Consider the following 26668-nt stretch of genomic DNA (forward strand, 5'->3'; position numbering starts at 1 on the left):
CATCAACAATATTGTGGATAATATACATATGTAGCTAATATATGTGTATGTGTAGTGCATGCGTTCCATCAGGCACTTTTTAAAAACAAAATGTCAGGGCAAGATTGAGATGGGGTGAAAACATTTATTTCTTCAATGTGTTTAAATCTCCAACACCAGATTAAATTACGTACTAAGGTACCAAAAGCATTGCGTCATTTCCCCCCCAAACTCTTATGAATTATGTTTGAGAAATCCTGATGAACTGGAGGATGACTCGATAACACCAACTGTGGTTCTCATCTTCAAAAAGGAGAAAAAAGAAAACTCAGCAAGTTATCAACCAGTTACTCTGATGTCAATACTCTGAAAAATTTAAGAATGCAAACTGTTATCATAAAAGAACTTATAATTAAACACTTTGAAAACAATTGCTAGAAACCTGTCTTACCTTATCTAATATTTTAGACAGCTTCCTTAGTAGACTGTAGGAATTTTGTGAAGTTAGTACGATATATCTTGCTTTCTTTACAAAGAAGTTGACAGAGTATTTTATTCTGTGCAGCAGGATATTAGTGTACAGGTTACATGATGATTGATTGACTGCACTGCTGAGTTGAAAATTATCCTCAAAGAGTGATCATCATTCATCAAATACAGATCATCACACAATATTCAGTTAGGAATCCTGTACTCTTCAGCAATTTAATTAATAACTTATATTAATTAAGGTGCTCAAGAAACAACTTACAACTAAATACTAGTAAGACAAAGGAGATGGTGCTAGATTTCTGAAAGCACAGAGAGGAGCTTTCCCCATTGTATATCGAGGGAGGCTGTGTGGAGAGGGTTTCCTCTTTTAAATTCTTGGGAGTGCTTATTAGTCAAGATCTCACCTGGAATAACAACACTGGTGATTGGAAAGGCCCAACAGAGACTTCATTTCCTTAGAGTCCTGCGAAAAAATCAAGTGGAACAGCGGCTCTATCGGTCCACCATAGAAAGTGTCCTCACATACTGCATTACAGTTTGGTATGCTGGTTTAACAGCTGAGGACAGGAAGGCACTACAGAGAGTGATCAATTCGGCACAAGAACCCATTAGTTGCCCTCTGATACCATTGGATGACATCGCCAGATCTCACTGCTTTAGCAGAGTAAGGAAGATACTCAGAGATGATTCACACCCTGGTCAGTGTATCTTCGCATTTTTACCATCGGGAAGAAGACATCAAAGTATAGCCAGCTGAACGAATAGGTTTAAAGATAGTTTCTATCCTTGGGCTGTCAGACTTTTAAATACAACCACAATCACTCCATGCACACGCTAGTTTTTTTCTTTTTCTTTCTTTTTTCATTTCTGCTATAATTTTGCACCAGTGAGGTTAAAACCAATTTCGTTTTATTTAAGTGCAAACAATAAAGATTATACTTAGATATGAAGAATTTTTTAACAAATTTAAAGATATCTCAAGCCTGGGTAGGATAATTCATACCTAGAAAACATAAACTGAATTCACTAAAAATTAACGGTACAGAAATAGCAGGAAATGAAAATTTAGATCATATTAATGCAACTGTGTGCTATCAAAAATAATTCAGTTGCCTAAGAATAGAGTTATAAAATTCCTAGACCAGTAATAGTACTTTAAAGGGGGGGGGGGTGAATTGTAGTTCAACAGACTGACACAACAGAATGCAAATACAATTTTAAGCTGCTTTAACAGAGATATAGTTTCTAAATTGCATGAAGTAGATTTCCTCTTTGATCCTCAATTGTCAAGTAAGCCTTGTTGAGCACATATCACAGAAATCATATAAATAATGACTTTACTTTGTCAAATATAGTACTCAAGATAAAGGTAAAGGTAAAGGTTTCCCTTGCACATATGTGCTAGTTGTTCCCGACTCTAGGGGACAGTGCTCATCTCCATTTCAAAGCCGAAGAACCAGCGCTGTCCAAATACATCTCTGTGGTCATGTGGCCAGCATGACTAAATGCCGAAGTTGCATCAAACGCTGTTATCTTCTCATCAAATGTGCTTCTTATTTTTCTACTTGCATTTTTATGTGCTTTCGAACTGCTAGGTTGGCAGAAGCTGGGACAAGGAACGGGAGCTCACTCCGTTATGTGGCACTAGGGATTCAAACCACTGAACTGCCAACCATTTTGATCGATAAGCTCGGTGTCTTAGCCACTGAACCACCATATCCCATCAAGGTGGGTTAACTGGTGCTAAATGACAACTTCTCACTTGCCTTCTTACTGCCCCTACTGGAAAAGTCTATTGCTCAGAGGTGGTATTCAACAGGTTCTGACAAGTTCTGGAGAACCGATAGTGGAAATTTTGACTAGTTCGAAGAACCAGTAAATACCACCTCTAATTGGCTCCACCCCCATCTATTCTCTGCCTCCCGAGTCCCAGCTGATCGGGAGGAAATGGGGATTTTGCAGTAACTTTCCCCTGGAGTGGGGCAGGAATGGAGATTACACAGTATCCTTCCCCTGCCACGCCCACCATGCCATGCCACATCCACCAAGCCACGCCGACAGAAATAAATAAATAAATATCAATAAATGTATCCTGAGGTTCTAAATTTTCCCATCTATGAATTCTGAAGCACCCTCATCTTCCCACTCTTTATTTCACCAAGCCAATAGGCTAAATTGATAGAGGGGAACTTTATGAGACAGGTGGACAAATAAGCAGCATGAATCTGGGGCAACCACTGAGTTACATCATAAGGATTATATAGCTTGAACGATCACTCTATAGATATTAGTTTTATTAATCAACTCTTTATACTTTGGTTTCAGTGTACAGGAAGAGTTGTAATTGGTTCTCAATTTATTAGTTAGTTACTCCCCCTTCCAAAGAAGGCCCATAGTTTATAGGTTTCTGCATTATTTATAGCTAACTTGGCCTGCTCTTTATCTGCTACATGTAAAAACAAAGTAGTTAACAGATAAATCAACAATGATTGAACAGGCTCCAAACCTTAACTAGATCCTGAGATCTGTTGATACAATCATGTCTTAGACCTGGGTGTCCCAAACTGTGAGGTATGGAGCAGTGGTGAGATTCAAAAATTTTTACTCCCGGTTCTGTAGGCGTAGCTTGGTGGGCGTGCCGTGGCTTGGTGGGAGTTGCAGGGGAAGAGACTATAAAATGTCCATTTCTACTCCAGAAGAAGGTTACTGCAAAATTCCCATTTCCTCCTGATCAGCTCGGACTCAGGAAGCAGAGAATAGATAGGGAGCCAGTCACAGGTGGTATTTACCTGTTATCAGAACTACTCAAAATTTCCATTACCAGTTCTCCAGAACTGGTCAGAACCTGCTGAATACCATCCCTGGTGTGGAGGCGCAGACAGAATCCAGGGGAGGGTTAAAGAACTCTTTAGCAATATGGTTACAATATATGCCTGTATTTCAAGAATGTGTCCTATTGTTGCTTCTTGGGAGTGCATTTTCGAGAATTGTCAAGAGAAATGTTAAAGGGGCAATCGTTTTAGGATTAAATTCCAAATGAAAATGGATGTTCAGGGTATGGAGAAATGAAGAACTTTCATCTGCAGGTTTCTAAAAATCTTATTAAAATGAATGTCTAGAAGCAGCTCTTTAGCTTTAAGCCAGAGGGAGCAAAATATATAGGGCCCCAATGAGGGTCTTAGCTATTTAGCTCAGGAATAATGGAATAACAGAGCTGAAAGGGACTTTGAAAGTCTTCCAGTTCAACCCCCTACTCAGGCAGGGAAACTGAGGATGCCAAAATTTCTTGGCTTAGGAAAGGTGTCAGAATAACAGAATAACACTTAAAAGGGACTTTGGGGAAAACCCTATACATTTCAAACAAATGGCTGTCCAGTCTTTTCTTAAAAAGGTCCTGCGATCAGGCACCAGTGGTGGGATACGACCGGTACGTCCCAGTACAGGGGTACCGGTGCCTGCTGGGACCACCAAGTACCATTCCAGTATGGTGCTCCAGGGAGGCACATCCGTCTTCCTTACCTGTATTTGAACCAATCAGGACTTACGTGTATGGAGTGTACGGCACCTGCGCAATGTTCCACCGAGCAGCTGGAGCGTCACGGGCGGAAAGTATGTATGTGCATGCTGCCGGCGTTCATGTGGTGGATGCCCAGCCCCATTGCACCATACTGGTTGTAACGGGATCCGGAACCCACCACTGTCATGCACCCAGAATGTCTGGAGACAAGTAGTTCCACTTGTTAATTGTTCTTACCGTCAGGAAGTTTCTCCTTAGTTTTAGGTTGCTTCTCTCTTTGTTCAGTTTCCATGTATTGCTTCTTGTTTTGCCTTCTGCTTCTTTCGAAAATATATTTTTGCCCTTCTTCGTGGCAGACCCTCAAAAGAATATTTTATGACCTGCCTATCACACTCTTAGGCAAAGCATCTGAGCCATTTTCTCCTTTCAGTGGTCCATGAAAATATGTCTATAGTATGTAGATTCAGATAATAAAGTTGAAAAAAGGTGAACAATATTTTTACAGACCTATAGATAAATTGAGGCCAGGGGTGACAAGGAGGGGAGGGTAGAGGAGGGGCTGGGCGAAGCACCCCTTGACATGAGTGATGCAAAGTTGACCATGCCCATCAAGTCACATGCCCACCCAGCCACACCAATCCAGTCATATAACCACCAAGCCATGCCCACCAAGCCAATCCTACCACTGTTCAAGTTGCATATTTACTACACATATATTAAAATTTAAAGTTATTTTTTTTAAAAACAGCTCTTAAATCATCAATAGAATAATTCATTTCTAGAGGGGGAATGGGGCCTACACTTTCAGAAGAAGAATGCCATTAGTTGGGAGGGAGGGAGGGAGGGAGGGAGGGAGGGAGGGAGGGAGGGAGGGAGGAAGGAAGGAAGGAAGGAAGGAATTAATTCTGATTTTCCCTGCCAGCTTCCTATAAGGAAACTCAATGGTTTCCACTGATGCCCTCGTATCCATACAAGAGAAAAGCTTGAGACAGTTTTCAGAAAGTTTCCAAATTTCTCCTTCTATGGATAAAAGGGCATCAGTGGAGGCTCTTCTTATTCAATGCTACAAATGTTCTTTTTCTTGTTCCTGATTTATTTAATTGATTTGTTAAATTTATTCAGCTGCCCATCTTACTCATGTGACTTCACTGGCATAGAAAAATATAACAGCAATGACCAAATACATTACGACAAAAATCATTTTAAACTATTTTTTTTTATTCTCATAATCTTTGGTCTGGTATAATCAATTTCCCTACCAATGCAGCCGCTTTGCAGTTGCCCATATACACACTCCCAAATCCCAGGCTAAATGGAAAAACCATGTCTTCTGGTAGGCCACAAAAGTGGAACCAATCTGACTCTAGGCTGATTGAGAGTTGTGCAACTATCGCCACAAAGTTGGAAGTTGAAAAGAGCTGTAGATGGACCAATGCAAATAAATATCTCCCAAATCCAAATTGCATGTTGTGCGGAAGAGCATACCCTCATGATGATTGGTTCTGACTTCCTGCTGAGAGACAGGGGGAGGTAAGGCAGATTCAAGTGGAAAATTTTAAAATTTGCAGATGTATAAAAAGAACACTGATGCAACCATCCTTGAACGTCAGGCACTAGACATGTTTTCTCATGTGCAGGGCTGGAGAGGTTTGCTGCAGCCTTCAGGAAGACATTCCAAAGGATAGATGTCACAACAGAAAATAATCATCCAATAAAATGATGTTCCTTTGTGAAATATAAAAAACTGATTGTTAGATCGGGTAGTGAGAAGGCAGACACTGGCTTAACGCAACAACAGCTCTTTATTGTAATACAACAAGTCTGTACAATTCAGCAACTTCTTGGTCTGACAGCAGCCCTTTTATAGGGAGCTGTCTGACCTCTTAACCAATAGGACTCAATCTCTGTACCCGCCTGAACAGAGGACCTGTTTGGAAACTATAGCACACAGAGGTAATATCTAACACTGATATTCCCACAAAATGCCTTCCTGCATGAGATTACATCAGAACATAAGCCACAAAGGGTCTCATGGCCCAGGACTCAGACTCAGATAAATCTGCCTGTGCTGAACCAAGTGGAATGTCAACTCAGCTGAATATCACCAGGAGTCATCTAAGATTGATTAAGTACAAGGCACCATGAGAACAGTTAGAGAAGACATAATTTTCATTTCATAAGTTGCTTGTTCTTCGCTTAAAGATGAATGTTGGCATTGGCTAAAAGAATGATTAATTCTAGGTAGTTGAATTGAGTTTGTTCTCACTCCACCCTCTGAGGGAGGAGAATTTATTCATTTAAAACCATATTTCATCAGAGTAAAATTGATCTTCCAAGCAAGCTGTTTGAAAGAGGTAATGATTGTGTATGCAGGTGAAATTCATCTCCTTTTTTCAATACCTGTGGGTCCCTTCTGTTTTTTATCAATAATGTTCTGATTGTTCATCAATTTACAACTTTTCTTTTAATGTTTTGATACTGACCTCAGTGGGATATTGTTATTGCAGAAAAATTGGATAGTGAGGGGTTGTTACTGTATAAATTACTGTTTCATTCTGAAGGAAATTCAGTTGAATTACCTATTTTCATCACTTGTTCTAAGTGATTTGGGGGGTCGGATGAAGAATCTTAGAATCATTTTGCAAAAAGCTGAATATTATTACAAGACTTTGTGGCCATTCTGAGGTAGCTTTTCAGATATCTGTAGATTCTGAAATATTACTTCTATACTATTTCATCTACGAACAAAGCCAAGAAGAAAGGCTAATAGTGATACCAGCTATCAGAGTGTGCATGGAATAGTGTTATGCTATGGCTTCTATCTGTCTTGTTCTGCTAGAAGTTCTTTGAGCAGGTTAGCTCACAGAAAACAAGGACAGGAAATATTTATTTATTATTAATATTTTTTGGAAAAAATATATTTACTATTCTGAATAATGAATTTATTATTCATTCTGTCAGTAAATCAGAGAGTTTCCTTATTAATAGACTGCAAAAGATTGATAGATTGCGATGAAGATATTTCTTCATCCTGTTCTGCATTACTGTATAATGGTATAAGGAAATCCTTAAATGAAGCATTTCTTACTGAACAGTTAAGGGAGTGGGTGCCTTTTTCCACACTTATACGGCTGCTTTGGCATCTGTCCTGGCTGAATCCGTGCACATTATTTTTTTCCTCCGAATCCAATATACTCAGCAGTTACAGAATGTTTAGATTGTTTCTTTTTAAAACAGATATATTAAATGGGAGTAAAACACTTGCTACGTTAGAGTAGCACAATGTTTTTATACGCTCTAGGAGACTTGTTTGCTGTGAAACATCTCTGATATTTTAACTGCAGAAGAATTACAAGATTCGTATTTTGGAATTTATGGTGATAAAACTCTTGAAGCTAACTTGCCTACTGAAGATTAGTGTCCTCAGACAGAACTACCATCCCTCTTTTAATCGTATTCTGCCTTGGAGATGCCTGTCATAATGAAGCAGGTTCTAGCAGAAGGGAACAGAAGGTGGGTTTCTTGCAAGAAGTCTACAATTGATCCCTTTCTAATAAAAATAAAGGAGGGGGTAGAAGCTCAGGGAGAGAATGGACACCAGCCAGGAAGAACAAGTTTCTATGACGGATTTTTAACAGAGGATTTCAAGATTTGTCTTGTGTGCACAAAAACACACAAGTTGTTTCAAAAATCAAGGACTCCCTTCTGAATAGACACCTTTCGCTGGTCAAACCTTTTCTTTCTTGGTTGGTTAAAAAAAACAAGTTTAGCCTGAGCCTCTAACTATACTAGTAATATTTCATTAAAAGTATCAATAGTTTGATTGATGGTACTAAGATTTGATTTGTTTTATCATCTCAGCCCAATCTTCTTCATTAAGCTATTTGAAAGTGTCATTACAATGTATTCAGTGCTATTCTGATATTCTGCTGTTATCCGAAAGCTCAAGATTGCAAATAGTAATTAAAGTATTAAAGAATGTTTGTATGGTTTTTTTTTCAGGAAGAAAACATTTTTGGACTTTTATTCATGTAGCCTGAGTTTAAACATGACTGCAGAAATTATTTACTATACCCCTGGAAAAGAATATTTCATCTGGCCAACTTACATTTGGGAAGCATGTACAAGCTTTATGGTATATCCCATAACAGTGTTAGTGATATTTATAATATTATATTATCCAATTTTATTTGCATTTTCGAGCTTCTATACCACTAATCTAGTATATTATGTGTGGGCAAAAATTGGTAATATGCCAGAAGATAGCAGTAGCAAACAATGGGATATGCCAAGGAAAATTTATGCATTTATAACAGACTTGTTTGGAAAGATATTGCACGGTAAGTAGGATGTTCTTCATTAATTCTTTAAGGCAGAGTTAAGGAATTTATTTTAACTCATAGACATAATTCTTGGGTCCAACTCTTAACTGCAGGCATTTGCATCTTGAAACCTCATCAGAATGAAGTAGAAAATAAAAGGGAGACTGAGGTGGCATACTGCCAATTTATATAGAATTCACTTTTGAAAAAATGCTTCTACAATTAGTCAACAAACTCCTTAATCTTTGAGGTTGCAGAACTGAATCCAGGAGTTGCCTTAACCTCAATTTAAGAAAATAATTGAGGGTATTACACCAATAAAGTTTGCTTATAGTCACTCACACACACATTCGCAGCCCAGGTCAATAGCCATGCTCCAATTATTTTTAACTGAACACTGAGTTAGAACTGGTCCTTTGGAATTTGCGGAGACCTGAAGAATTTAAAGTGAAAAACTTTCCTGTTTTTGCAATGTACATTTTCACTTTCTCACACTTATCCATATTTGTCACATCCTTCTCAGCTAGGCTGCCAAGTATTAGTCGGAAGGAAGGAATCCACCAATTAGAGATCCAAAGTTAACTCAAAATGCACAGGCCTTATGATCCCTTTTATCCCCCAAAGTGTTCATTTTGTTGACCGGATGTGCTGGATCACAAAAGCAGTAACATTGATTTCTCAGAAGATTCTTCTTTTTTTTTAGTATTCAATGTGATGGTTCCAAAAAGAATATTTGATTTAAAATATTTAGCTTGATAAGAAAAATATGCCATATTTTTATGTGATCTTCCATATGAAACTCTTGTGAAAAAAAACTGAAGCCATTTCATTGTTGTCCCATTAACAGGTTATGAGATTTCTGGACTAGAAAATTTACCCCAAGGACCAGCGCTTCTTATCTATTATCATGGAACCTTTTCAATTGACTATCACTGTTTTGTAATAAGGTTGTATAGACTCACTGGGAGATTCTGCTACTCTGTGATAGACAACTTGATCTTGCGTTTATCAGGGAAAAAAATTACTATGTTTAGGATTTTGGGGGGGGGGGGGAGTTAATAAAATTGATTCACTAACCTGTAAAGTCCAATTTGTCTTCTCCAAGGTCTTATTTGGAGTCATGTTATTATGGAAATACATGTATTCTGTTTTCTTTTACAGGAAAGAACAGAATGATTTCTTACGTCTGCTCTTGCAGGACTAAAACAATTAATTTCCATTCATCGCTGTGATTGTTCTACAAAAGAAAGGTGTATAAACGTTCTGAAACAAGGGCACTTACTTGGAATTGCACCAGGAGGAGTACGAGAGCAAAACTATGGAAATAACCAGTATAAAGTAATATGGGGAAAACGTAAAGGATTTGCTCATATAGCTATAGATGCCAAAGTGGTAAGCTATTTGTCTTCATGTTTTTTTCCTAGTGGTCCTTTAAAGTGTAATATGCATTTGCAAATATTATCTATTCATTTTAAACTATTTCCTAATGCACAGGAAAGTGCATACAACCACAAATCAGATTTGCCAGACCAGGAAAAGGAAAATCTTATTTTTTCCAGTTCACATAATTCAAATCACTTTTTTTAAATTTTCATCCATTTATTATGCTAAACTATTTAATGAATGTGAACGTATAAATGCAAACATACATTATGTAGTCATGCATACAAATAGTATAAATTCAAAAGTAGTGAAAATAAAAGTAATAATTAAAATAGGAAGGAAGGGTTGTGTTTCCTTTTGCTCTAGTAAAAATGTGTCTATCCAACCGTAAGCAATCCATACAATGCATCAACTATTAGATATTATAGGCAGAGCACAGGAAAACAAACCTTATGACTTATCCATCTATGCCAAATTTGATTGTAATAAAAAGTATGCTGCTCTAGCCACATCTCCTGGAAAAAAAGTGAAGAAAATAAAATGATAAATAATGCAAGTATTATTTGTACAAGTAGATAATAATACAAGTATATATAAAATTAGAAATAAAATCATTGCCCTATAAAATTTAAAAATTATGCTGCTCTACTGCACTCCCCAGAAAAAAAATAAAAAAGAAAAACATTGATAAATAAAATTTGGTGCAAAATTTGGTGGAATCAGGCAGTTAACTTATGTTTTCTATGTTAATTCCTTTTATCAAATTTCAAACCAGGTGAGGGGTATGTGTGTGTGTGTGTGTGTGTGTGTGTGTGTGTGTGTTTGATTAGTGGACATATCTATATCTGAATGGTTCACATTCAAAAAGGTTCCATCATTACTTTCCCTTACAAAATTGACATTGGTGGCAGATACTTAGAAAATGGCTATGAGAATGAATATGAAAACTGTTGAACTTAGCTTTTCAATTGATTGAAAACAAACCCATTCAGCAAATTTTAAACTTGAGATTACAAGGGTTTTCAATCCACAAATCATACATCTCATTTAAAGTACACATCTGTGCTCTGGTAATCAATTTTCAAAGTTTTGTTTTAAGAATGAAATGTAAACATGACACTTTTTCAAGAGGCAACTGGACTTTCTGGATTTTCCTTGAAGATGTTTTGCTTCTCATCCAAAAAGCTTCTTGGATGAGAAGCAAAATGTTTTCAAACATTTGGACAATCATGACCTGGATGACAGAATCAATATAGATATGTAAATAGTATATTTTTTCCACACTGGGAGGTATAATTAATATGTTTCTCTTTTTAAATGTATGAAAGATTAACTAATTCAGCAAATGGTAAACTTGAAGAGCGAAATGATTTTCAATCTTAAAGAAGCAACAATCAGTAAAACTCCACAATGATTAAAAAAAGAGAGGAAATAGAAGACCTTAAAGCAGTGGTTCTCAACCTTCCTAATGCCGCGACCCTTTAATCCAGTTCCTCATGTTGTGATGACCCCCAACTATAAAATTATTTTCGTTACTACTATGTAACATCAGCAGCCACAAAACCTGGGTGGGTGTGGCCAACTCAACATCACTCCCACCCAGTCACATGCCATCCCCCCCGGACATGCCTACCAAGGTTTCATGGCTCAGTGTTTTCTGTGGGAATAGGGTCTCTCTCTCTTTTCTCCCCCTCCCTCTCATTTCTGTTTTTCTCTGTTTTTCTTGTCCCTTTTTCTTCTTCCTTCCTTCCTTTCTTTCTTTCCTTCCCTTTCCCTATTCTTTTTCTTTCTTTCACATTGAATACGATAGCAAATCCAAAATAAAGTTATTAATTGTAGGAAATTGCTTCTCTGCAATCTTTTCAATAGTCTTAAATTGATAGAAGCTGGCAAGATTGTACTAACAGCAAAAGGATATATATTTTGATTTCTTTTGTGTATGACAATATAATACGTTAGCCAAAATTATAAATAATCTTATTTTTAGATGCATTTTTTGCCATCTCTGTTATTTTCTTTTTTAAAAATCAGACTTGCTTCCAATTTGGGCCTTCTGGCAAACTGCAGTTTTCTTGGCAAGAGTTGTAGCTTGCCATTGCTTTCAGCATAGATCTAAACATGTTAGTTTCTTTCTTTCTTTTCTCTTCCTTTCTTTCTCCATGATTTGCTTCCCTCTCTTTTCCCTCTCTCTCATTCTCTCCCTTCAGCTCTCTTTCATTTATTTCTCCCGCTACCCATTCTCTTTTTAATTTGTTTCCCTCTATTTTACCTTTCTCCCATTCTCTCTTTCCAGCTCTCTTTCACTTCTCTCTCTATCTCTTTCTCCCCTTTTCTCTTACATCTCTTTCTTGCGCGTGCAAGCAAAATACTCTCCTGGGCCAGGATCACGGCGGTAAGGACAGGGACTCATTCCGCTGCCACCACTGACAAGTGAGTAGCTGGCTGTGCTGAGCATGAGACTCCACAGCACCAGACTCAGGTCGGTCCCCTTCGTGTTGACTCAGGAAAGAGCCAGAGCAACCATCTCTGGATATAAAGAGGAAGAGTTCCAGAGCCCTGCGCAAGGAGAGCCCTGTGCAGTGCAGGAGAACTGGAGCTCTTCCCTCCCTTCACACAACCAGCTGCTGCTGCTGCTCCCCATTCCCCTCCTTCCTGAGCCAACACGAAGGGACCACGGCTCGCAGTGACCTGAGTCTGGCGCTGAGGAGACTCCTGCGCAGCGTGGCTCCCCTACACTGCATACCCAGGTACTTACCTCATTGCACAGTGGCGACAGCTGGAAGAGAGTCATTCCCTCCGCCTTGATCCTGGCCCAGGTGGGTATTTTGCTTGCACGCACATGCGCACACACAAGAGATGAGTACGAGAAAAGGGCTGGAGCTCCTCCTGACACTGAATTGGCTGCGAAGGACACGGAATTGCAAAAGCAGGCGAGAGGCTAAACCCATCACACACACAAACACACACACACACACACACACACACCTCTCCTGCTGTGCGGGGAACCCGAACCACCTCTTCCCTTTGGGCCGGCTTCTCACCAGCCTCTCCATGGGAGGCTCCTCGATGACCCCTGTGAAAAGGTTGTTCAACCCAAAACGGGTCGCGACCCACTGGTTGACAACCACTGCCTTAAAGGCTTAATGTGCTTTATGCGCCTGCAATGCAAAAAAAAAATTCATCTCATTGGAACATTTCTGCCTCTGAATTGGAAGGTTCTGGAAGGTTTCTACCTTCCCCCAAAGGTCTTCCCCCAGTGGTGTCAAACTCAAGGCCTGGCAGTTGTGACTGGCCTGCTTAGATCTGACCCGCTGGGTTGCCCTGGAAACAGCAAAAGACTCACCCGTGGTGCCTGTGTCAGCATTTGCTTCAGTATGCTAGATGCCAATAACTGATCTGAAGGAGTAAATTTATCTGTAAGAAATATGGACAAACTTATAGGACAATGTAATAAACACTAAAAAAAAGAATAATAATATTTTCATTCAACTCTTGCCTTTGTCTTCCCTTGGCATATTAGTTAGTTATGTGAAAAATAAAACTGAAGTTTAATATTAGTTTAAAAATCAGGGTATTTTGGATGCATGAGCATGAAATTTCAGCATTAAGAAAAGAAGTTCAGCATGTCAGTAGCTAAACTACATTTAGTACAATAACACATCGAACTACATTTAGTTCAACAATGCTCTGCTGAAAAGGGATGTTATAAAAATATAATGATCTTATACAATATATTGTTCATATTGGTTAAAATAGCCTTTTAATTGATGTATTTTATGTCCAACCAATATATTATATTCCTTTCATGTATTATAACTAAAAGAAGCTCATTATTTGTTTCTTTTATTTCTTCTAGCCAATCGTTCCTTTCTTTACACAAAATATTAGAGAAGGATATATGACATATGCAAACATAAGTAAGTAAAACTTTAGGTATTCTTGAGAATGTTATTTATTTAAGACTGTAAATTTGTACATCTGCATCTTTGCTTACTATGTTTAATTTCAATGAAGAATAGCTAAATGTGGATTCTAAGTAAAGTAAAAATATAATTGGGGTAGATTAATTTGGGATTATTTTTATTTTATTGTTAGGAAAACTGTTTTACGAGATGGTACATATTAGTTTTCACCTAGAATGAGAAAAGACTGTATATGCTCTCTCTTCAGATATCTATCTATCCTATCTTGTCTGTCTGTCTGTCTACCTGTCTTTCTGTCTGTCTTTCTGTCTGTCTGTCTGTCTATCTATCTATCTATCTATCTATCTATCTATCTATTTATCTATCTATCTATGTCTAGATATAGATTTACAAAACTACAGATAGACATACACATATACTGTATACATAAACACACATAAGGTACATATTCCAGAACTCCAGGGCTTTGATGGAAAAACTGATTTAATACATTTCCCATAACTGACGTGATGTCATGGGATTACAAGGCACAGGGATGACCCAGAAATTATGGATATTCAGCAATGTTATCCATATTCTGTAAATTAATTGGTAATTATCCTGGAAAGACTGCCTGTCTTGTCTGTTTATCTGTCTACTATCTATCAGCCTTCTGTCTGTCAGGCTGCTTATGTTTGTGTGTCTATTTATGTCAGGATTAGCTGGATTCTCCTAACTCTAATTTTTTCATAACTTTTTAATCTAAGTTGTATTTTGCAAACTGTAAGACTCCAAACATGATGGCTTATTTTCTTGTCTCTGTGTACTGCAAAGCTTTCCATTAGTTGATTCCACTGCTGGCATTAATTATTGCGTTTAAATATAGGCTTCCAACAAAGTCAAATATGAAACTCTTGGCAATCTACTAATATGCATATCATATTTTCTAAAATTTGTACCCAGGACCAATGAGATGGTTATATGAGAGAAACCGATGGTTCATCTTTCCAATGTTTGGAATGTTTCCAGTTAAACTTACAACCCATATTGGAAAACCAATTCCATATGATCCAGATATAACTCCTGAAAAATTAGCTGAACAGGTAAGTGTATTTATAGTCTAAGGAGAAAATATCCATTCGAATTAAAACTTCAGTCTTTATGAAATTATAAGTTCTATAATAACTATTTGCAAACAGTTATTGAAATACACTAAGTATATATGCAGAAATATTGTTGAGTGTTTGGTACATAATTCACCCCTTACTGTTTAAACAGCGCTTATTTAAACTACACAATATGACTAACAGCATGTATAAATGAAAATAATCAACCAAAGATACTGTATATCCCACTAAAGCTTCACTTCTTCTTACCCAATAAGTTTATATTTTCAATTTATCCAATTATGGTGTATTCAACAAACCACTGTTAGGAACAAATTAAATAAGAGGCATCAGCATGCATTCTGCTTTTTAATTATACTATTGGGTGTAGCAGACAGTCTATCCAAGGTCAGAAGATCTAAATGAAGACTTGAACAAAATCTCCGGCCATAAGGCATAATTCCAACTCTTCTGCAAGAGCATTTCTAAAAAGGAGAAAGAGATGAAAGTTTGTGTTTTTACATGCAAAGGAGTGATTTTTTTTTTATAGACATTACTGGAAATGTTCAACTTCGTTTACCATGGTCTTATTCTGGCCCACATAAATTTATTCTTGGTTACAGTATACAAAAAGAGACAGATATTTGTTCACCATATCTTTACAGATTTAGAGGAAAATGTGATTTATCTGAATATGAATGGTATAGCATGAGCAGGAAGAGAGAGAAAATCTTTGCCATGAGATAAAATCAAAGAGAACCTTGGTTTTCAAATGTATGTTAAAGACTGTGACGAAGAGCAAGTTAGAATTTTATATATGTGTTTAAATATGTGGTGTGTTCTATTAAAGAGTCTGTATATTGTATATTTAGTTCCAGTATGTTCTCTCAATAGTTCCTGAACCATAAATCTAAATTAAATCTCTTTTTTTCCCTTTTTTTCTCCCATTCCATCCCACCTCATGCCACTCCACTGCTCCAACAGACTCAAAGGGCAATAGAAGATTTATGGGACAAACACCAAAAAATCCCAGGAAGCATATTGCATGCTCTTAGGCAACGCTTTGCTGCACATGACAAAGATAAATAGTGATATAACATCAACAATATTGTGGATAATATACATATGTAGCTAATATATCTGTATGTGTAATGTATGCGTTCCATCAGGCACTTTTTAAAAACAAAATGTCAGGGCAAGATTGAGATGGGATGAAAACATTTATTTCTTCAATGTGTTTAAATCTCCAACACCAGATTAAATTACATATTAAGGTACCAAAAGAATTGTGTGATTTCCCCCCCAAACTCTTATGAATTATGTTTGAGAAATCCTGAGGTACTGGAGGATGACTGGATAACACCAACTGTTATTCTAATCTTCAAAAAGGAGAAAAAAGAAAACACAGCAAGTTATCGACCAGTTACTCTGATGTCAATACTCTGAAAAATTTAAGAGTGCATACTGTTATCATAAAAGAACTTATCATTAAACACTTTGAAAACAATTGCTAGAAACCTGTCTTTCCTTATCTACTATTTTTAGATAGCTTCTTTAGTAGACTGTAGGAATTTTGTGAAGTTAGTACGATATATCTTGCTTTCTTTACAAAGAAGTTGACAGAGTATTTTATTCTGTGCAGCAGGATATTAGTGTACAGGTTACATATTGATTGATTGACTGCACTGCTGACTTGAAAATTATCCTCAAAGAGTGATCGTCATTCATCAAATACAGGGCATCACACAATATTCAGTTGGGAATCCAGTACTTTTCAACAATTTAATTAATAACTTATATTAATTAAAGTGCTCAAGAAACAACTTACAACTAAATACTAGTAAGACAAAGGAGATGGTGCTAGATTTCTGGAAGCACAGAGAGGAGCCTTCCCCATTGTATATTGAGGGGGGCTGTGTGGAGAGGGTTTCCTCTTTTAAATTCTTTGGAGAGCTTATTAGTCAAGATCTCACCTGGAAAAACATCACGTCTCTGGTGATTGGAAAGGCCCAACAGAGACTTCATTTCCTTTCCTTTTCCTGCGAAAAATCAGGTGGAACAACGGCTGATGACCTCTTTCTATCGGTCCACCATAGAAAGTGACCTCACATATTGCATTACAGTTTGGTATGCTGGTTTAACAGCCGTGGACAGGAAGGCACTATGGAGAATGATCTATTCGGCACAAGAACCCATTGGTTTCCATCTAACACCACTGGATGACATCGCCAGATCTTGCTGCTTTAGCAGAGTAAGGAAGACACTCAGAGATGATTCACACCCTAGTCAGGGTCTCTTCGCACTTTTACCATCAGGCAGAAGACATCAAAGTATAGCCAGCCGAACAAATAGGTTTAAAGATAGTTTCTATCCTTGGGCTGTCAGATTTTTAAATACAACCACAATCACTCCATGCACACGCTAGCTTTTTTTCTTTTTCTTTCTTTTTTCATTTCTGCTATAATTTTGCACCAGTGAGGTTAAAACCAATTTCGTTTTATTTAAGTGCAATGACAATAAAGATTATACTTAGATATGAAGCATGTTTTAACAAATTTAAAGATATATCAAGACTGGGTAGGATAATTCATACATAGAAAACATAAACTGAATTCACTAAAAATTAATAGGGTACAGAAATAGCAGGAAATGAAAATTTAGATCATATTAATGCAACTGTGTGCAATCAAAAATAATTTAGGTGCCTAAGAATAGAGTTATAAAATACCTATACCAGTAATAGTACTTTAAAGGGGGTGTGAATTGTAGTTCAACAGACTGACACAACAGAATGCAAATACAATTTTAAGCTGCTTTAACAGAGATATAGTTTCTAAATTGCATATCACAGAAATTATATAAATAATGACTTTACTTTGTCAATAATAAATAATGTATGGGGAAGCTTATTCCTTGCTTCCTTTGTCAAATATAGTGCTCAAGGTGGATTAAGATAAAGGTTTATCTGCAGATAAAGGTTTCCCTCGCACATATGTGCTAGTTGTTCCCGACTATAGGGGGCAGTGCTCATCTCCATTTCAAAGCCGAAGAACCAGCGCTGTCCAAATATGTCTCTGTGTTCATGTGGCCAGCATGACTTAATGCCAAAGGCGCATCAAACGTGTTACCTTCTCACCAAAGGTGCTTCCTATTTTTCTACTTCCATTTTTACATGCTTTCAAACTGCTAGGTTGGCAGAAGCTGGGACAAATAACAGGAGCTCACTCCGTTATGTGGCACTAGGGATTCAAACCACTGAACTGCAACCTTTTTGATCGACAAGCTCAGTGACTTCGCCCCCGAACCACCATATCCCATCAAGGTGGGTTAACTAGGGCTAAATGATAACTCCTGACTTGCCTTCTTACTGCCCCTACTGGAAAAGTCTATTGCTCAGAGGTGGTATTCAACAGGTTCTGACCAGTTCTGGAGAACCGATAGTGGAAATTTTGAATAGTTCAGAGAACCAGTAAATACCACCTCTGATTGGCCGCACCCCCATCTATTTTCTGCCTCCCGAGTCCCAGCTGATCGGGAGGAAATGGGGATTTTGCAGTAACCTTCCCCTGGAGTGGGGAAGGAATAGAGGTTTTACAGTATCCTTCCCCTGCCATGCCCACCATGCCATGCCCACCAAGCCATGCCAGATCCACCAAGCCACGCCGACAGAAATAAATAAATAAATATCAATAAATGTATCCTGAGGTTCTAAATTTTCCCATCTATGAATTCTGAAACACCCTCATCTTCCCACTCTTCATTTCATCAAGCCTGTTAGATCTGGGCAACGAGAGAACAGACTGCAGACACGAAGTGACTTAACAGCTCTTTATTAATAGTAGTAGTGATCCAGCTTGCTCTGTGGTCGGAGGGTTCCCCTTTTATAGGGATCGGGTACGCCCCTCGACCAATCAGAACGATACCTGTTTCCCGCTGTAGCAGCGGACCAGAGAGGAGACTTGCCACAATATATGTTAATATCTAACACCCCTCCCCTCTTAGACGGAACGTTGCGGTTAGTAATATAGTCCTTAAGATACGTTGGTGTTTGCCTTACTCGGGTGGAGCGTCGCAGTTCGGGTTGGTCAGAAGTAGTTGTAGGATCGGTTTCTTTCTGTGTTTTGTTTCCGGGCGTTTGCAGGCTCTCGTTGCTTTGGCGTTCAGGGATCTGCTCGCTTTCGTTGCTTGGGAGTTGTTCCATTTCGCGCTCGACCTCTTGTTCTGTCCTTGGCTCGCAGGTGTCGTAGTTCTCTGTGTTGGGGCTCTCGAGTGGCTGGCTTTGCAATGGCAGGTAGTTCTCGTTCTCTGTTCGTAGATCTGAGTGCGCCAGGACACCCCGTAGTTGATCGATGTGCCTTTTCCAGTTCCGCCCATCTTCCAGTTCCAACAGATACGATCGTGGACCCGTGATGCCAATGACCTTTGCCGGCATCCACAATGTCCCCCCTGCATAGTTGTGGGCGTATACTGAATCCCCTATGCTAAAACTCCGAATTTTGCTTGTAGAGTCTGGGGGAGCTGTGGCAGAGTAATTTGGGTGAAGACGGTCCAGGTGAGACCGTAGACGGCGGCCCATGAGTAGTTCAGCAGGGCTCCTACCCGTCGTTGTGCTGGGGGTAATGTGTTGGATCAATAGGTAATGGTCAATGCGTGTTTGCCAATCACCTGGACCCATCCTAGCGAGGGCCTCTTTTGCGAATCACACCATTCTCTCTGCCTGTCCATTTGATGCCGGATGGAATGGCGCGACGAGGGCGTGCCGAATTCCCTGACCTGCTAGATATGTCTCAAATTGCATGGCCGTGAACTGGGGCCCGTTATCGGAAACCAGGAGGTCGGGCAGGCCATGAGTGGCGAAAAGTCGCTGTAGAACCTTAATGACTGCCTCTGCCGTGGTTGAAGTCATTAGGACTACTTCTAGCCATTTGGAGTATGCATCCACAACTATGAGGAAGGTCTGACCTTGAACTGGCCCTGCGAAGTCGATGTGTATTCTCGACCAGGGTGCTTTAGGCTTTTCCCATTCTGTGGCGGGCGCTTCCGGGGGTGCTGGTCTCGATTCCTGGCATGGGTCGCAAGTGGCCACCCATTCCTCTATTTCTTTGTCCATGTTTGGCCACCAAACGTAACTTCTTGCTAACGCCTTCATCCTAACAATCCCCGGGTGACCAACATGTAAAGCATCTAATACATTCCTACGTAAAGCATACGGAATAACAACTCGATCCCCCCACAATAAACAACCTTGTAACACTGAGAGTTCGTCCCGTTTTGACCAAAACACTTTGAATTCCGGGCCCACGTTTCCCTTCGGCCACCCCCTCCAAACCCAAGTTTGAACTTGCTTTATTAAATTGTCTTTAGAAGAAAACCTTGCAACATCGTAGGAAGAAACCGGTCCTGAGTCCAAACAATCAATGAGCAGCACCGGTACTTCGGGAGTGGGGTCTGGCAAAAGGTCTGGTAGTGGGCAACGGCTGAGTGCGTCTGCGTGTCCTAGAGTGGAGCCCGGTCGATGAATTAACTTGTATGAGTACGCAGCCAGGAAAACAGTCCACCTGGTCATGCGTGGAGAAAGGGAGACTGGAGTGGGGCGGTTTCCCACCAAAAGTCCCAACAGCGGTTTGTGATCTGTAATCAGTTCAAAATCGTGGCCGTAGAGGTATTCGTGGAAACGTTTTACTCCAGCTACAGCAGCTAGCGCTTCCCTGTCCATCTGGCTGTAATTCCTCTCGGCCGATGAAAGAGTCCTGGAGTAGAAGGCGATGGGTGCTTCTTTTCCGTCTGGCATCCGGTGGCTGAGGACTGCGCCGACTCCAAAAGGTGATGCGTCGCAGGTCAATACCAGCGGTAGTGTCTGGCTGTATTGGACTAACAGCGAGTCAGTGGTGAGCAGACGCTTTACTCCGGCAAAAGCTGCTGCTTCGGATCGTCCCCATTTCCATGGTGTGTTCCTCTGGAGTAGATGGTGTAGTGGCTCAGCAACGGTCGCCTTCTGTCTCAGAAAAACGCTGTAGAAGTTAAGTAGTCCGAGGAAGGCCTGCAACTCGGTCTGATTCCGTGGTGTGGGGGCGTCCTGGATCGCCTTAATTTTCTTTGAAGTGGGGTGTATTCCCTGACCATCGATTGTATAACCCAGGAATTCTACGCTAGGCACGTTAATTTGGCATTTTTCCTTTTTGAGGCGGAGACCCTTTTCTCTGATTCTGGCCAAAACAGTTCTGACTCTTTTATTTAATTGCTCCTCGTTTGCAGCGGACACCAAGATGTCATCAAAATAGGGGACGACTCCCGGTATCCCTTGCAAAAGCCGTTCCATGACGCTCTGGAACAATCCTGGAGCAATACTCACACCGAATTGTAGCCGGTTGCATTTGAATGCTCCTCTATGCGTCACTATAGTTTGGGCCTCTGCTGTGGCGCTATCTACGGGCAGCTGCTGGTAAGCTTGTGCCATGTCTAATTTAGCAAATACCTTTCCTGGCCCCGGTAAAAGTGTACTGGGCCTGCTGGGACCACCAGATACTGTTCCGGTATGGTGCTCTGGGGGACCCACGCACCCTCCTTTCCTGTATTTGAGCCAATCAGGGCTTGTGCATATGGAGTGTATGGCGCCTGCCCGTGTATGTGGTGGATGCCCAGCCCCGTTGCACCGTACTGGTTGTAATGGGATCCGGAACCCACCACTGTCATGCACCCAGAATGTCTGGAGACAAGTAGTTCCACTGGTTAATTGTTCTTACTATCAGGAAGTTTCTCCTTAGTTTTAGGTTGCTCCTCTCTTTGTTCAGTTTCCATCTATTGCTTCTTATTTTGCCTTCTGCTTCTTTGGAAAATATATTTTTCCCCTTCTTCGTGGCAGACCCTCAAAAGAATGTTTTATTACCTGCCTATCACACTCTTAGGCAAAGCATCTGAGCCATTTTCTCCTTTCAGTGGTCCATGAAAATACGTCTATAGTATGTAGATTCAGATAATAAAGTTGAAAAAAGGTGAACAATATTTTTACAGAACTATAGATAAATTGAAGCCAGGGGTGACAAGGAGTGGAGGGGAGGGGAGGGGCTGGGCGAAGCACCCCTTGGCATGAGTGATGCAAAGTTGACCATGCCCATCAAGTCATATGCCCACCCAGCCACACCCACCCAGTCATATAACCACCAAGCCATGCCCACCAAGCCAAGCCTACCAGTGTTCCAGTTGCATATTTACTACACATATATTAAAAAGTAAAGTTAATTGTTTTTAAAAACAGCTCTTAAATCATCAATAGAATAATTCATTTCTAAAGGGAGAATGGGGCCTACACTTTCAGAAGAAGAATGCTATTAGTTGGGAGGGAGGGAGGGAGGGAGGGAGGGAAGGAGGAAGGAAGGGAGGAAGGAAGGAAGGAATTAATTCTGATTTTCCCTGCCAGCTTCCTATAAGGAAACTCAATGGGTTCCATTGATGCCCTTTTATCTATACAAGGGAAAAGCTGGAGACAGTTTTCAGAAAGTTTCCAAATTTCTCCTTTTATGGATAAAAGGGCATCAGGGGAGGCTCTCCTTATTCTATGCTACAAATGTTCTTTTTCTTGTTCCTTATTTATTTAATTGATTTATTTAATCCCCAGAGGGAAGGCGCTCCCACAGAGAAGACTTCCACCTGGGGGTCAACAGCCAACACTGTCTGGCCGACTGCACCCTGAGGAGGCCAACTCTGTGGGATCGTACTGGACGGTCGGAGGTGGCAGTAGGTGGTCTCGCAGGTACCCTGGGCCTAAGCCATGGAGCACTTTAAAGGTCATAATTAATATCTTGAATCGCACCCGGAAAAAACCCGGCAACCAGTGCAGACCGCCTAAAAGGGGCGTAACATGGGAGTACCTAGGTACCCCCATGATAACCCGCGTGGCTGCATTCTGGACCAGCTGAAGCCTCCGGGTGCTCTTCAAGGGCAGCCCCATGTAGAGAGCATTGCAGTAGTCCAGGCAAGAAAGGACGAGGGCATGAGTGACTGTGCACAGAGCATCCCGATCCAGGAAGGGGCGTAACTGACGTACCAGGTGAACCTGGTAAAAGGCCCCCCTGGTCACGGCCTTCAGGTGTTCTTCTAAACTAAGCCGCATATCCAGGAGGACTCCCAGATTGCAGGCCCTCTCTGAGGGGGCTAAAATTTCTCCCCCTATCATCAAAGATGGGATAAGATCACAAATCGGGATGACGGAAACCACAGCCACTCAGTCTTGGAGGCATTGAGCTTGAGCCTGTTCCTCCCCAACCAGATCTGCATAGCCTTCAGGCATCGGGACATCACGTTGAGAGCATCGTTTTGGTGGTTTGGGCTGGAGATGAAAAGTTGGGTATCATCAGCATATTGATGATACCGTACCCCAAAACCAAGGATGATCTCGCCCAGCGGTTTCATATATATATTGAACAGGAGGGGTGAGAGAACAGACCCCTGGGGCACCCCACAATTGATGCACCTGGGGGTCAATCCCTGCCCTCCAGTCAACATGAACTGCGACCGATCCGACAGGTAGGAGGAGAACCACTATAAAAGGGTGCCCCCCCACTCCCAACCCCCCGAGTTGTCGTAGTAGGATACCATGGTCTATGGTATCGAAAGCCGCCAAGAGGTCTAATAGGACCAGGACAGAGGAGCAGCCCCTGTCCCGGACCCGCCAGAGGTCATCGACCGACGCAACCAATGCCGTCTCCGTGCTGTATCCGGGCCTGAAACTAGACTGAAACGGATCATAGACAGCTTCATCCAGGTACTGGGAAAGCTGACGTGCTACCACACTCTCGACAACCTTTGCTACAAAGTGAAGGTTGGAGACCGGACAATAGTTGGCTAAAGAAGCTGGGTCCAGGGAAGGCTTCTTAAGGAGGGCCTCACCACCGCCTCCTTCAAGGCAGTGGGAAAGAACCCCTCTCTCAATGAAGCATTGGTAATCGCCTGGAGCCAGCCTCATGTCACCTCCCGGGAAGCCGAAACTAACCAAGAGGGACACAGGTCCAGCACACAAGTGGCAGCACTGAGTCTCCCCATAATCCTGTCCATGCCCTCGGCGGTCACAGGGTCAAACTCATCCCATATTGTCTCCACAAGATTCATCCCTGTCGGCTCACCTGAATCTACCCAGTCAGAGTCCAAGCCTGTCCGGATCTGAGCGATTTTACCCTGCAGATAGTGAACAAATTCCCTACCCTGCAAGCGGTCTTCCCCAGTTCCTTGGTTAAGTAAGGAGCGGGTCACCCTAAACAGGGCGGCTGGGCAGTTATCTGCAGACGCGATAAGAGCATAAAAATGTTGCCGTTTTGCCGCTTTTATCGCCACTAAGTAGGATTTAATATGAATTCTTACTAGTGTTCGATCAGATTCGGACCGGCTGATCCTCCAGCCACTCTCTAGGCGTCTTTTCCGGCGTTTCATCTCCAGGAGTTCCTCGGTAAACCAGGGAGCCACCCGGAATCGACACCGGGTCAGACACCGCAAAGGCACAACGCGATCCAAGGACACAGTGGCCGCCCTATCCCAGGCTTCCACTAGGGCTTCAGTCGAGTTGTGAGCAAGGGATTCAGGAAAAGTCCCAAGCTTCATCAGGAACCTTTCGGGGTCCATCAGGTGCCTGGGGCGGAACCATCTTGTGGCAACTATCACCACAAAGTTGGAAGTCGAAAAGAGCTGCAGATGGACCAATGCAAATAAATATCTCCCAAACCCAAATTGCATGTTGTGCGGAAGGGCATACCCTCATGCTGATTGGTTCTGACTTCCTGCTGAGAGACAGGGGGAGGTAAGGCACATTCAAGTGGAAACTGTTAAAATTTGCAGAAAGAACACTGATGCAACCATCCTTGAACAACAGGCACTACACATGTTTTCTCATGTGCAGGGCTGGAGAAGTTTGTTGCAGCCTTCAGGAAGACTTTCCAAAGGATAGATGTCACAACAGAAAATAATCATCCAATAAAATGATATTCCTTTGTGAAATATCAAAAACTGATATTCCCACAAAATGCCTTCCTGCATGAGATTGCATCCGATCATAGCCCTGAAAGAGTCTCATGGCCCAGGACTCAGACTCAGATAAATCTGCCTCTGCTAAACCAAGTGGAATGTCAACTCAGCAGAATATCACCAGGAGTCATCTAAGGTTGATTATGTACAAGGCACCATGAGAATAGTTAGAGGAGACTTAATTCTCATTTCATAAGATGCTTGTTCTTGACTTAAAGATGAATGTTGGCATTGGCTAAAAGAATGGTTAATTCTAGGTAGTTGAATTGAGTTTGTTCTCACTCCACCCTCTGAGGGAGGAGAATTCATTCATTTAAAACCATATTTCATCAGAGAAAAATTGATCTTCCAAGCAAGCTGTTTGAAAGAGGTAATGATTGTGTATGCAGGTGAAATTCATCTCCTTTTTTTCAATACCTGTGGGTCCTTTCTGTTTTTAATCAATTATGCTCTGATTGTTCATAAATTTACAACTTTTCTTTTAATGTTTTGATACAGACCTCTATAGGATATTGTTATTGCAAAAAAGTTGGATAGTGAGGGGTTGTTAATGTATAAATTACTGTTTCATTCTGAAGGAAATTCAGTTGAATTAGCTATTTTCATCACTTGTTCTAAGTGATTTGGGCGGTCGGATGAAGAGTCTTAGAATCATTTTGCAAAAAGCTGAATATTATTACAAGACTTTGTAGCCATTCTCAGGTGGCTTTTCAAATATCTGTAGATTCTGAAATATTACTTCTATACTATTTTATCTACGAACAAAGCCAAGAAGAAAGGCTAATAGTGATACCAGCTATCAGAGTGTGCATGGAATAGTGTTATGCTATGGCTTCTATCTGTCTTGTTCTGCTAGAAGTTCTTTCAGCAGGTTAGCTCACAGAAAACAAAGACAGGAAATATTTATTTATTATTAATATTATTTGGAAAAAATATATTTACTATTCTGAATAATGAATTCTGTCAGTAAATCAGAGAGTTTCCTTATTGATAGATTGTGAAAGATTGACAGATTGCGAGGCAAGATATTTCTTCATCCTGTTCTGCATTACTGTATAGTGGTATAAGAAAATCCTTAAATGAAGCATTTCTTACTGAACAGTTAAGGGAGTCGGTGCCTTTTTCCACACTTATACGGCTGCTTTGGCATCTCTCCTGGCTGAATCCGTTGCTACGTTAGAGTAGCACAATGTTTTTATATGCTCTGGGAGACTCATTTGCTGTGCAACATCCTTGATATTTTAGCTGCAGAAGAATTACAAGAGTCGTATTTTGGAATTTATGGTGATGAAATGCTTAAAACTAACTTGCCAACTGAAGATTAATGTCCTCAGACACAAACCTATGTTAGTGTTTGTTTCTATTAATTGAAGCTAACTTGCCTACTGAAGATTAGTGTCCTCAGACAGAACTACCATCCCTGTTTTAATCGTATTCTGCCTTGGAGATGCCTGTCATAATGAAGCAGGTTCTAGCAGAAGGGAACAGAAGGTGGGTTTCTTGCAAGAAGTCTACAATTGATCCCTTTCTAATAAAAATAAGGGAGGCGGTAGAAGCTCAGGGAGAGAATGGACACCAGCAAGGAAGAAAAAGTTTCTATGACAGATTTTTAACAGAGGATTTCAAGATTTGTCTTGTGTGCACAAAAACACACAAGTTGTTTCAAAAATCAAGGACTCCCTTCTGAATAGACACCTTTCGCTGGTCAAACCTTTTCTTTCTTGGTTGGTTAAAAAAAACAAGTTTAGCCTGAGCCTCTAACTATACTAGTAATATTTCATTAAAAGTATCAATAGTTTGACTGATGGTAATAAGATTTGATTTGTTTTATCATCTCAGCCCAATCTTCTCCATTAAGCTATTTGAAAGTGTCATTACAATGTATTCAGTGCTATTCTGATATTCTGCTGTTAACCGAAAGCTCAATATTGCAAATAGTAATTAAAGTATTAAAGA

General features: G+C 40.5%; 1 protein-coding gene across 1 annotated transcript; it reads left to right on the forward strand.

Annotated features, from left to right (window-relative positions):
* The first annotated feature begins 7480 nt into the window (after positions 1–7480).
* On the forward strand, positions 7481–16151 carry LOC309391840 (DGAT1/2-independent enzyme synthesizing storage lipids-like). Its single transcript, XM_081952635.1, has 7 exons — positions 7481–7501; positions 7991–8328; positions 9158–9322; positions 9509–9702; positions 13550–13610; positions 14559–14698; positions 15686–16151. The coding sequence occupies exons 2-7, from the start codon at positions 8037–8039 to the stop codon at positions 15788–15790; spliced, it is 957 nt and encodes a 318-aa protein (XP_081808761.1). The 5' UTR covers positions 7481–7501; positions 7991–8036; the 3' UTR covers positions 15791–16151.
* Positions 16152–26668: the final 10517 nt, after the last annotated feature.

This window comes from Natrix helvetica (assembly GCF_964273705.1).
Source record: "Natrix helvetica genome assembly, chromosome: 4".
In the NCBI taxonomy this organism is placed as follows: Eukaryota; Metazoa; Chordata; class Lepidosauria; order Squamata; family Natricidae; genus Natrix; species Natrix helvetica.